General features: G+C 39.3%; 1 protein-coding gene across 3 annotated transcripts in view; it reads right to left on the bottom strand.

The window, feature by feature from the left end:
• The window catches only part of arl15a (ARF like GTPase 15a), a 109,889-nt gene extending 96,963 nt beyond the window's left edge, over window positions 1-12,926 (bottom strand). Inside the window, exon 1 of one of the 3 annotated variants that reach the window (XM_088414452.1) lies at window positions 12,515-12,926. In XM_088414452.1, coding sequence (XP_088270578.1) covers window positions 12,515-12,526 — 12 coding nt within the window. In that variant the 5' untranslated portion in view covers window positions 12,527-12,926. Of the gene's footprint in view, window positions 1-3,998; window positions 4,256-12,514 lie in introns of those variants that run through there. The other 2 variants (XM_088414461.1, XM_088414442.1) reach the window with 2 other exon arrangements.
• Window positions 12,927-14,239: the final 1,313 nt, after the last annotated feature.

Below are 14,239 nucleotides of genomic sequence, written 5' to 3' on the forward strand. Positions count from 1 at the left end.
AAGTAGATCTTGGGCAAAACAAAAATGTGTAGCCCTTATTGGGGGAGTGAATGTTTTTTTTTGTTGGCAACTAATTCAGGGGCCCCCGTCTACTGCCGGAATACATCGGGGATAGATACCAGCAAGCCAGCGATCCTAGTTAGGATAAGCAGCAATAGACCATGGTTGGATGGATAAAATAAAATAGCTGGCATAAACAGTGATATAAAATTTTGTCATTTCAATTTATACAGTAAAAATCAATTCCAACATTGTTCCGTGGCAGCTCTATTGAGTTTAGTTCAGTGCTATTTATAGGAGAATGTGAAAGTGCATAAATCAGTGACACTATACAATATTTATAAACTCAGTGCATATTCTGCTACAGCTATCTTTGCTTACTGAGGCCAATGGCCAAACAGAGGCATATGAATAATGTAGTTCATTTTATTGAAATTACAAAATGTAGACTACATGCACCACAAAATTATCTCCTTGCAAAGCCAAAGCCGCTTATCTGCTGTAAGTTGCTGCGATGTGTAACTTTCAGGGTGTATTTTTCCTTCAATTGGGCCATTCCAGTATGTACTGTACACTTGGCTGGGTTTGCTTTTCAGCGAAGCACGAACCAGCCTTGAGACTGTCGAACTGAGCTGAGAGATTCCTGTGTGTGTGTGTGTGTGTGTGTGTGTGTGTGTGGTGGGGGGGGGGGGGGGGGGGGGGGTAATTTTCCAGCTCATTAATGACATAATGAGGTGACCACATCGGGCCTTATATGTACACATTAACCCCATAGTATTAGATGAGCAGTCTGGGTGTTCAGCTTTGGGTTTGAAACATAAAAATGCACAAATCCAGAATTTAAAAAAAGAGAAAGAAAGAAAATCGAGCCTTTGGTGGAGCGGCACCTTGGGTAATTTTACAGGCCCCAATGTAGACAGAAGTTACACAATGGCAAAAGGCCTATTAGTTTGACAGTTACACAAAGTGGTGTTAAATACTTTTATCAGTTGAATTTGTAATGAACAGTGCATCTGAACTGCTTTGCATATCAAAATGAAAATGGGAAATTTCCAAACAAGTCATAACAATGATATTTGATGTTTAAACAGCAAAATACCAGTACTATGCCATTTTACAACCAATAAAGATGTTATGTTTTGTCTTGTTTTTTCAGAACTAGTAAATATGCAGATTAATTGAGTGTGACTTGAATAGAACAAGGCTCTACAGTAACTTTTGAAGTGACAATGCTGGGGTTACCAACTTTTTCAGTCACACTGCACAAGATTGCAGAATTTTATGGAGTGATACAGCTTGACTGTACTTGCTGATCTATAATCATAGAGTCCAGTCCATATAATCTAAACTCCATTTGCACACTGGGTTTTTATATGACGCAAAATTTGACAACAATTCAAAATTTTAAAATATTTTACTGTAAAAAGTGTTTGTAAAAAGAGTTTGTTCATCTTTGTGTGCCCTGCCTGAAAATGGCTGGCAACCAGTTCAGGAGGTATCCCACCTACTGTCTGAGAACAGCTGAGATAGGCTCTAGCACACCGGCCAAGCTCGTGAGGATAAGCAGCTTGGACAATGAATAATTGGATGGATGGATGGATGGATGGATGGATGGATGGATGGATGGATGGATGGATGGATGGATGGACGAATGGACGGATGAACTGCAACAAGAAGCAGCTGACAAAACAGGACAGTTAATTTTAAAAGGAGACTGAAAAGAAATGCACATGTCAGAGGTCTGCATCACAGAAGAGCCAGCTCTTCCAGCGAGGCTGTCTCTTTCCCTTTGGAAAACCAGTGCTTTGCATCCTGCCTAGTGTCATAATCAGTTATGTCTGGCCCCTAAACATTGGCTCTAAATAGGTCCTTCAATGCAAAATTTCCTTAGGAGGGATACTTGAGCACATTGCAGGAGGTAAGTGGAAACCCATTAAAGCTCACCCATACTGAAGGTAAATTAAATCTGTATTCAATGTGTTCTTTATTTTGATTCATTAACAAAACAACTACTAGAATGGAAGAGGGAAGCCTAGTTATTTCGTTTAGTGTTGTAAACATAAGTGACTAGATGGACCATTCACTGTAATTAAATAAAATAATCTTGATTTCACTACCACATTCTTCTTAATAAAAAGCCCATATTGTACAGATACTTTAAGTTCTAACATTCAACGCATAGGTCTCAAACTCCAGTCCTTGAGGGCCGCAATCCCGTATGTTTACAACGCTTCTGTCTTAAACACACCTGACTCAAATTATTATCTCATCAGCGCACTCTGCAGGCGCTTGAAAATGATCCTAATCATTTGAATCTGGTGTGTTTAAGAGAAAATCATCAAAAACATGCAGGATGGCGGCCCCGAGAACTGGAGTTTGAGACCTACTATTTCATGCATTGACGAACTTTTGATCGGAGCTTGAAATACCAGTCTGCATTTGAATGCACCGCGTGCAATACATCAGCAGCTAGCACTAACGCCGAAGACTTGTGCCCTATCTTGTATACAGTGAAAGACTAATTGACAACCTCTTAGCATCCTTAATCACCAAATGAACATGTTTTTTTTTCATCACGTGGTGATGTTGGTAGATAGCTATGTGATGGCAATAAAACAGGATTAAAAGAGTCAAGTAGAGTGAAGCCAATGGCAACGCCGCCACAGCTGCGAAGGCCAACTGAAAAATGAAAGCCTACTATTGAGTAGTAGGCCTAAGCCTACTATTGAGTAGGCTTTCATTTTTACGTTGGAACATGAAAGCCTACTATTGAGTAGGCTTTCATTTTTAAGTTGGCCTGGAATTGACGTCTATAGGTGTGTTTAGCTTTGCGGAGATATGCTTATAAAGGATCAATGGCTTAATGGACTTCATTTAAAATGAAAGAAAATGAAAACACAACTTTCACACAAATTTCAGTCACATGTATTTTGGCGAGTAACTGACAGTTGACCAGGTAACAGCCAGCGGCTAAATTGAGTTCAACATGTTCACAAAAGTTTCACATACTCCAAATCACAGAAACTCGTAGAATGTGATGATGACGGCCCTCAAAGAGAGCAAAACTAATACTTGCACGGCACATGCAAATTGCTAATGGATATGCTTGTATTGTTTAAGAATCCAAAACCAACTTTTATATGATTACTCGAGTATCAAAATGGATAATCAGCAAAATACTTTGTTCTAAAAATAATGTTTAGCAATACTCAGCAAATTATTAGATTTAATAATAATATTATCCAACAACCTGCTAATAAAATCTTGCAGCCAATCAAGTGTACAAAAAGCGCTATTATAGGATGACGTTCCCTGGGAATAACCTGACTTCAAGATGTCACCTATGTCAAGTTCATCTGGCTGCATGATTTACAGAGCTGGCTTAGCAATGGTCTTGCAATAAACCCAACATTCATTTGTGGCGTTCCCACAAATTCGATTCAAGTGCGACTGAGGGGATGAGTCATGTGTGAGACATGATATTAATAGGCGCAGCGAGGCTCAATGTTCATCTCATGCTCATGCCACATTTAAAATGTTATCATAAAAGAGATTTTTTTCTTTTTAAATGTTAGTGCAGAATCCAATGCTATGGTCTACATACTGTAAGAACCGGTCAACCCAGGTTCCAGATCCTGCTATTCAGAATAACAGGGAACAGCAGTGACCAGCTACAGATGAAACTCAATCAATAAATGTGATATTAGATGATGTAAAATGGCTTAACGCTTTCTTCAATATGGTGAACATGGCACCAAAACAAGCCTCTCTGTAGTAATACCTTATTAGTAGCCGCGCATTCACAGTTCTCTGGTTGCTGTGACTAGCATCCATGAAACACAGCAAATACTCCATTCAGTGACCAGGCAACAGAGCCTGCTTCAAAACAGAAGTAGAAATCTAGCATGCTGAAACTCACAATGCATATGCAAGTCTGCCAAATGCAACCACAGCTCTCCGATACAAGCACTGCAGTATTTTTTGAGAGTGTTTCTTACCCTGTAAAGCCCAATTCTGCACAACGCAAGGGAGAGCTGCACGCGCGCAGACATTGCGCTCAGCAACAGGCGTATCCCACGGCAACACGCAAGCCAAGCCTTCCTGACTGAGTGAACGCATGGGGGCGAATCATGAGTAGTAGCTGAGCTAACGGCATCAGGGCAACAACACAAATTGTTGCGGGCTACTCAAGTCAGTCTTCATCTGAAAGAGGACCCGAATTGCTTTGTGTTTACTTGCCATATTCATTCATGAGAAATACTGAATAAATTACACTCACATGGGATCAATGAGAAAGCGTGTGAGAGCTCTTGCCACAAAGATTAAGGACCCGGCGACAACTAGAGATCCAGAATAAGACGTCAAATTGGATTAGTCGCCATAACACACCCACGCACTCCATACTGTCCGTAGTAGTTTGAAAATGTTTTTGTGTTTGAGTAGTGTATGGTATGCATGAGGAGGATGAAAGAAACATTTGAGCTTAGATGTTCATGTGGGGAGTCTAGTGAGATAAACCTGATTCAGCTCAAATGTCAAGTGAGTTACTATTATCACACCTAAGTACACGAACTGAACAAAACCTGCAGAAAAACATAAAGGGAGAAATGTCATTAAGTGTGACGTCAAGATATTGTAAGACTTCACCGTACCTTACTCGCAGACACATGCAGTGTTGCAATGGTGGCCACAAAGCTAGACCCTCACAAAAAAAAAAAAAATGGATATCACAAGTTTGGAATAATTTCTAATTTAAAAAAAAAAAAGGACAAACAGTGGCATAAATTAATATTCACATTACAGCGGTACAGTACAGGAGTGGGGCCTATAATGAAAAGTAAACGTTTTTGAACGTTTAAACATGATGCAATGTTGACTTCTCCTCCTAGACACACTCAAAGTGTTATTTTCTTTTTGGCCTATACCTAATTGATTATTTTGCTGATTTGTTAATATTTGGAGGCTTTTTGAACCTGTGCAGCATCCTGGAATCTTTTCTGGTCCTGGGCATCATAAATAGTGATGTAATGAGATAGATAATGGTGTCCAAAATCATAAATTTCAAGAGACCCTAAAAGGCTTAACCATTAATATTGCATCGTTAAAAGGCCACAAGCTATGTTCAACACTTTAGATTGGTTAAACATTGGTAGAAATAATTCCCACACGTGGATTTACCAATAGTATAGATATTTGAAGCAAAATGAAATTCACCAAAATGTGGTTTTTGAGGTTTTCTCCTGACAAGAGTGGAATACTGCTGAACTACTGTAGTCTTTTCTTTAGATTTATGATTCGGCATGGGTCCAATACCCCATTTTTTTAAAGGGCCTACAGGATATTTTAAACTTTCCACAATAAAAAATATGCATATAAATTGCATTAGGTACATTGGCGATTTAGTTTATTTTCTATTAAATATGAATTGTAGGCTTCCTGTGCGGTGTGATTTGGAGTATGAATGGTTTTTGGTCTCAGTGTGCCCTACAATTGGCTGGCAACCGGTTCAGGGCCCCGCCTACTGGCCAAAGTCAGTTGGGAGAGGCACCAGCAAGTTGCAACCCTCTAGAGGACGGATGGGTGGCTGGCTGGATGGATGGATGGATGCATGGATGGATGGATGGATGGATGGAATTTGATCATTCATTGCACAAGGCTCAATGCAAAACAACGTCAATACACCACTCTTACCGGTTCTTCCTACTAATTCAGTCCTCATGGGAACCCAGTATTCATAACAATATTTCCCCCTGCAGGTGAATTATTTACTACGGACATTGATTGTCCAGCTGTGTGCTCCCAAACACACATTTTCACAACTTGGCATTTTTGTTGTAACTAATAAATGAAATGTTGCTGTTTACTTGGATGACTCGGTCAGAGCATGCAAAGCAGGTTGGTCATCAAGCGATCAGACAGCCCAAAATCTTTACCACTTGATAAAACAGTTCACTTTCAGCTACTGTAGCTCAATAAAGGAAGGATATGCAAACAATGCTTGCATAAAGTATATTGGCTGCTAAAAAGAAGAGTACGATATTGTGGTGGAAGGGTACGATACTGTGCTGTATTTGCAAGAACCCATCACAAATTCAACAATAAAACATCCATCCATTTTCTTTAGTCGCTTATCCTCACTAGGATCGATGGCTCGCTGGTGCCTATCCCAGTTGTCTTCAGGCAGTAGGGGGACACCCGGGACGGATTGCCTGTCAATCACAGGGCACACAGAGACAAACGACCACTCATACTCTCATATACACCTAAGGGCGATTTGGAGTGTCCAATACACCTTGCACACATGTTTTGGGGATTGATGGAGGGAACCATAAAAAAACACACACACACACACAGGCATGAGGAGAATGCGCAAACTCCATACAGGAAGCCTGGAGCAAGCTGGAATTGAACTCAGAACGCTGAACTGTAAGGTGGACGTGCTAACCACTCTTGTACCAAGCCACCCAAGATTCAAATGATTGAGATCATTTTCAAGCTCCAGCAGAGCTTACTAATGAGCTCATCATTTGAATCAGGTGTGCTGAGGAAAGAAGAAAAGTAAAACATGCAGTACACTGGCAAAAAAGTCGGAATTGGGTCACTTCAGGCTGCAGTCTGAAACTAAGTGTTTTAGTGTGTCCAATTGGGTTGTTATTTGTTTGCTGTGAGTTATGGAAAACAAACAAACACACAATACACAAAAGAACTAATTAATTAACTTACATTATATATAGTTATATTACAGTACATGCTCAAAAATAAAGTGTAATCCATTATGATTCTATAATAAGGAATAACTCTATAGTTGACCCTGAAAAACTCTACTGCTATTAGATGCAGCATCATATTTCAAAGTATTTCCTGTCTACTCATCTTAGGAGGTCCATTTACAGTATTTCTTAACACTTGGCCAGCTCAGCGTGACATGCCTCGAGGACCTTACAATGAATGCATACTTTAGAAAGGAGGAGACGTCATCCCGCCAGAGTGGGAATTGAACTGAAAATCAGGCACGTGACAAGATTTGTAGATAATGGGGGAACATATTGTTGCCAGCTATCAATACCAGGATGGAGCCAGACGAAAGCAGTCTTGGAAAATGATGGGCATGAAAGTTGGCATACCTGGTTTGTATTTACCTTTATACAGCTGTTAAACTGTATCAAAGATAACAACAGTGTTTAGCTTTAGCCAAATATTTACTGTCTGATAGAGATGTTGATTTTTTTTTTTCTGTCAGAGGAGTTTTGTCACAAAAGGCAGATAACTTTGAGGGACAGCTATGTCAAAGAGAAAAGTCAGGAACTGCTGGAGAAAAGGAGTACTTATACTTATATGTTTAATGTACAGTGCAGTGGTTAACTTCCTTTTACACAATCACAGTATAGAATAGTGTACTTCACAGACCAAAGTTGGGTTGTATTTCGCCTCTCCAGACCTGTTCTGGGGCGTTACATGCGTAAATGTCGCTTTATTTATTCATTTATTAATTTTCATATAGGCATCCTGTATGTCAAACAGGCAATTGCTACTTCAATTATTTTCAATGGGAATGTTTTCTGTGTTTTAAAATAATAAAAATAAATAAAACATAAGCCGTTAAACTGACCTAGTTCAACTATAGAGGTTTCACTGAATTTTGTGGGGCAAAGAATTCCTGCAGGGTATGTACAAAGAATAGCATTTCACTACTAAATACATGGAGGAGTGATGTGGCTGAAATACCTAACCTTTGGATATCATTTAACTATCCTGCCATGTTTCCTTTGTCAGTGTTTATAGTTAAACAGATGTGTTATCCATTTACTGCAATGCGCCTCAAATGCAGGATGGATAAATTACTAAACGGGTTTGTGGTTTAACTATCCTGGATTCTGAGACAAGTACAAAACACGAAGACCAATCAAAGGAAAACAAATATTAATAATGATTGTTTTGTCATATCAATCTTTCCTGTAAGCATTCTACTCATCACAAGCTCTTAAGCACACTGTTGCATTTTGCGCTTCCAAAACACTAAAGAGGTTCCTGTACGCCACAGAAAATCCAGCTTCATTTTTAAATGACAGACAGGAGTATGTGGAGAGCAGATAAATAATGTGTGACCATCTTCAACTTAAAAAAGCATAGCTTAAAAGCATAGCCCGGGGGCTGTGAATAGTACTCAAACCAGAAGGGAGCACAAATAATGCAATGAAATGGCTTTAGTATAAATTCAAGCATCCAAGCAAGACAGTAGTATGAATCCAAGGCATCCAAGCAAGACAGTCAAACTTGACAACGTCATAGGCGGACCATCTCACACTAGACAAGCGTCCAGTACGCTGCCAGGTCGTGTCTGGCCGCTTCGTGGGCTTGTAATTTACGAAGGCTGTATCATGGCAACAACTAGCAACAAATGTTTGTTTAGGCACTGCACTGCTGTGTTGTGTGGTCTCTTTTCACAAATTGCTCACTATGCACAGCCAAAATTCTCCATACAAATACACACAACACAATAACTGCTATTTGGGATCTTACGACCATTTAAAAAAAAAAACCACACACACACAGGGGTGTTAAAGAAAAAAAATGGTGGTGATTTCCATTGTTGCGAAAGGTTGCAAGCGAAAGGTTTGCTAAATTAGCTGGTTCTAGAGCAGTGGTTCTCAAATATATGTCAAGGGTCTGAAGGCACTTCAAGGACTATGTGAGGTTTTAAAACATGCATTGGTTTGCCTTGGCCCTGCCTAGCGTTTTTTTTTACCTTACACTGTGGACCGTGACGTTTTTTTTGTCACATCCTTACGCCATTTCTTTCATCTTCCGACGCTTGCGTGTGCGATACACCCGTCTCCACTTACATCACTACAATGCTGGTCCGCTATTGGTCGGCGTCACAGTCAAAATGGCCGCACACTAAAAACTGGATCTTGTCTTGAGTGCTTAAAATAATATAATATTTATTGTGCATTTGTGCATTTGAGATGGGTCCCAATATTGCTAGTGATGTTAAAAGAGAAGTAAGAAGATGATTTTTGTGAAAACGAAGCTGGAGATAATCAAGAAATACGAAGAAGGCTAAGGTAGCATAGGCTAGGCTACCCTCACTAGTAACTATGGCAATAACAAGCTCGTCACATCAATTTGAAGGTAAATAAACCCTTTTTATACGTTTTATTTATGATGTTATTCAATTGTATACATGTATATTATATATACGTAGCACTTACTATACTATTTTGACACCAATTTTTAATATGTATATTCAATTTTGATGTTTCTACCTGAGGTTTTACACGCATTAGCTATTTAACATAGGTTTGGATTGCCCACCGTACGGTGAATTCGCGTTACAATCCCAACCGCTGGACAGGTTAGACTCGTAAACCAGGGGCCCGCTGTATTTGAAAAGTAGCATCAATCCAAACTTTAAAAAAAAAAAGTAATTCAAAATGTTATTCAAATTTGTAAATATAAATAAATGTGTAAAAAGAATTGTATTTTCAATAAGCTAATAAACATCATTATGTTAAAATGCCAGTTTACCCCATATCACATCATCTGTCAATTACTTAAAAACTTTATTTACAAATAGGTTAATAATATTTCTGGAGACCATATTTTTACTTTGATCACAAATGAGGATACTTTATATTGAAAACATTTTTATGTGCACCTAGGGCTGCACAACTATGTACTGTATGTCCAAAATATTAATTACGATTATTTTGGTCAATATTGAAAGCAGGGCAACACAGCTAACTTAATTGCAGAGTGCAAACCAATGAAAAGAATGAAGCCTACTTAGAACCAAGCACATTATTCACTTTTAAGCAAATTTTAATCAATTAGTAGTCAGGATGTCATTTTCGGTCAATTCAAACCAAATTTTTTTCGGTCATTTCAAACCAAATTCAAACCAATATTTTGCCAACCAGAATTTTCAAAATGGGTCTCAATTGACAGCTAGCACGGTATATATTAGGAATCAGGTGAGAAATTCCATGCCATTTCACACTAGTAAATAACATATTAGGGTGAGAAAAGCAGAGGCTTTTAACATGCAAGAAGGGTGACATGGTGCTTGATTTGACATGTACACTAGCCGGCTTTTTAAATGTTATCGCAGAGGATCGGCTTCAATAATCGTGGCAGCCAATACTGTGATCACGATTAAAATTTGATTAATTGTGCAGCCATATTAACGCCAATCCTTATTTATAATTGTTCATTAATTTGTGTTATATTTTATTTCAAAATAATCTGAGAGACCACCATACAAATAGAGTGCTAAGGTTTGATAATTCAGACAGTATTGGCTCAGCAATCAGTAGCAAAAATGTTTTGTGCTGGTAAGTGGTTATTTGGCTGAAAAAATATTTCACAGGGGGTAAATCACTGAAAAAAAAAGATTAAGAGCCACTATTACAGAGCAGTCTCTTCTCAGGCTCTAATCCCTAAGCTAGGAATGAGAGCAATTACCTCTGTATAAGTGTTTAAATCTTGACATAAGAAATTTCTGCATGTTGAAGTTTGGTTAACCCTTTACTGGGCATTTTAGACTATCGGCTGAAAGCGGCCGTTGTGCCCAATAAAGGGTTAAATATGTATGGCTACGGCATAACTAGCTAGTGCAATGCAAAATAATTTCAGATTTGCACTTGTGTGCCACGGGACAACGTTTTACCAATTAAATACAAATGACCACTTTAGAGACTCTCAAGTCAAGTAAGCTTCCTGCCACTAGGTGACAAAGGGATCAAACTGTGATTTAGCTGTATGTACTGTATATAGAAGAAGTAGCACTAGAGGAAACCCAACAGCCAAAATGAACCTCACTTGAGGAAGAAGTAAGAGAGGAAACCCAATAGCCAGACTGAACCTCACACGCAGGTGAGGACGCGCAGCAAAAGGGAGTATGTACGGTGAGGACGAAAGAGAACGTTGAGACGATATTTACAGAGGGTCCTGCGGTAGTAAATTGGAATTTTAAGTGTAAACTCTGCTGCCCCGTTATCATGTTTGGTTAGCTACAGGCTCCACTCGAGGTCGACATCCAAGGGCCATAACTCAAAGGTCAACTCCGGCCCTCCGTGATCTCCGACTATGGCCAACAGGTGGAAACGGGAAGGGTTAACAGTACAGTCTGTATAAGACTTAATAATTAAAGATTTAAGTAATTATGTATGCTGCAGTAATCTTTGTATCAATAATTTCCAGTATAAATACTTGTCGCGTTGTAGAACTTCTGGTACCCACATACTCATGCATGAAAAATTCCTGGGTTTTATGGGGGGGGCATTAATCGGAAAAAAAAGGGAACAATGTACGGTAGTCCCATACTTCCATATTGGTTGCATGCACATCTTCTTATAAGCCATCTGACAACACTGAGTGGTCAACTGCATTTTAGCCTTCCTGAAGGATGACAACAACGTCTGTGTTATTATTTTCCTCTGCTTCCTGTCTATTGTTGCATTGTTTCAGCGAGGCAGCACCCTTCCCATCACAGGCAAAAAGTTCACCCCTTCCCATCCCCCACATGCAAAGCACCCACCACTGAAGCCAGACCTACCATTGCACTCTAAAAACAGTTTCTTCTGTCACTGGCATTCATAACCAAGTGGAATAAAGCAGCTGAAGTAAACTTTGGTCGGTTAAGATTTGAAAGTACACAAGTACAATTTAGAGGAGTCTACCTTTAGATATTGATATGCAGCGGTGCCAAAAGTAATTACATTCTGCCCTATTTAGGTAAAAGCAGAAGTTCTGACTAAACACCTATTCTGCGATATATAGAGGTAAAAAAAAAAAAAAAGTAGACAAAGGTGTCCACTGCCACATATTCCTTATGATATAAAAATAACTAATTATAGCAACACTGGGATTACTATACGGCCCCCAGCCAGCAAGGTGGTCACCATCAGAAGAAAAGCACAATGAATTGAACTGTAGCATGATGACGTACAAACGTTTTATGTTTTCACACTTATTCATTGAATATACAGACTTTTTTAAATCAGAAAATAAACATATATTGAGACTCAGTTGTATTTTTGAAGGGTAATAACGAAATCCTATATATTATTATTCAATGCATTTTTTTATTAAAAACATTTTTTGTGTGTGTTGCATGGCTGACTATTGACATTTCATTGAAAAAAAAAATATTGCGACTTCTACGAGAGCTACGAGTGTATGAATGTGATCATAATACAATGTACGCACGCATCTCAAAGCAGCAACGTACCTAGAACTCATGTAAATAACACCGTAAAGTGTACGGGATCCCGCCTCAGCTCATCTAATAAGTAACAAAGTTGTCAGAAAACGAAAATAACTGGCATGTTTGCACAAAGTAGTATAAATAGGACTGTCCGGTTCAGTCAGCTAATTAGAGTCAGGAATTAGGACCCCGCTCCCTGTGGTTGTGGCAACCTGGGCGACCCCTCACGACCATCGACAGCAACGTCAAAAAGCGTCACGCTGGTGGGCAGAAAGCAGCAACTCCATTTTGACACAATTTACTCACCAGATAATCCATGAACAACCACTGTGCGGTCCCAGCAACACGAGCACCTGGAGGGAAAAAGCCTTCTCGGCTTCAGCGAGTCCAAAATAGTAGAAGAGGGGCGTCCAGGCAACACGTCGCTTTGTATTCCCCGCCTTCCGACCAGCCACAGTTGGGCGTAAAAACAGCCTTCAGTGGGCTAGCTCTCGGGGCTTTTCTTCATTAGTCTCCTCCGCATGGAAGCACACCGAAACGAGGCAGGGACGGCCCGGATCGATTCGAGCGGAGGGAGACAAGCTATTCGTTGTTCTTGACTGGATTACGCAGGGACAGTTTTTGTCCTACACACACATACACTACAACAGTTTGGCTGTTGCTTCGGTGGGTTGGCTGGCTGGCTTGTCGAGGAAGCCGACGAAGCCTCCGCGGTGACGTCACGAAATAAACCACGCACGTCCGCGTATGCGCGTAGCGTGATCACGTGACAAAACACATGGCGACTGGATTTTTGTTTTTTCTTACGGCCACGATCGATCTATCATGTATATATATCTTAATTTTTGATTCATTTCTAATGTATTTGATAAACACAGTACGATACATTTCAATATTATAAAACATGATTTTAGAAATGTCTATGTACATTACCAATCTATGTGTCTTTGATTGTTCGATTGCTGTTAAATTATATTGTTTCTATTGAATGACAACGAAGCATGTCTAAATACAAACATTTTTTTTTTAAGTATTCACCAAATCCTAATAACATCACATACAATATTCACCCACAGTGAATTTACTGCAAAGTAATGTCCACGGACACAATAACTTGCCCTCACCTTGACAATCTGGTTTCAGTCATATAGTGTGTCTACAAGCTCAGCTGTTACGCTAACTGTGAGCATGAGTTCAACATCCTTCCATCAATTCATCACTTTTCTATAGCTGATTAGCTTCTCTAGGGTCGCAGGTTTGCTGGTGCCTATCACAGCCGTCTTCCAGCAGTAGACGGGTGACACCCTGGACTGGTTGCCACCCAATCGCAGGGCACACGGAGAGAACAATACAACAGCAATTCAATAAAATACAAAATACAAAGGGTTAAAATGCATATCAGGGTTTCTGATCTGCTCCGAGCATTGACGTAATATATTATATAACACAAATGGGAAGGAAGATGACACAAAAAGTACTTTGCGAGACAGTGCAAAGTCCACATCTGGTTCCTTGTTAATGTGTAGGCCGTGGCTAAACACTACGAAGAAAAAGAGACTCAGCAAACTGTGTTTGTAAAATTCACAAACAATTTCACGTCAACCTCACAATTACACACAATTTTCATTTCAAAATGATTTTTAGGGGAAAAAATTACAGTATTGTCAAAATTGTATTGGTGCTATGCAAGCTCCATGCTGAATACAGTACTTCATTTCCCTTCGAGGACAAAGTTTTGGTCAATATTTTATGAGCTGAGGGATGAGGGAAAACCCATGAATAGCTCATGTAGTAAGTGAACAGCGTGTCCTCAGCACAGTTCTTTTTGTATGAATAACATGGAATGTGCTTGACTTTATTGGTGTAGAATGCATTCAAAATTGTAAAGTCATACCACACCAAAAGGTTTTATTTAAAAAACAAAAAGTGAATGTTAATACATTTCTAAAATCAAATCTAAAAACACCCACTGTAGCATTTGCCTTAGATATCGTCTGGAATATTTTCTATGTTAATCATTTCTCTAGTTTT

This window comes from Hippichthys cyanospilos, chromosome 1 (assembly GCF_059441005.1).
Source record: "Hippichthys cyanospilos isolate Australia breed blue-spotted pipefish chromosome 1, RoL_Hcya_1.0, whole genome shotgun sequence".
NCBI lineage: Eukaryota > Metazoa > Chordata > Actinopteri > Syngnathiformes > Syngnathidae > Hippichthys > Hippichthys cyanospilos.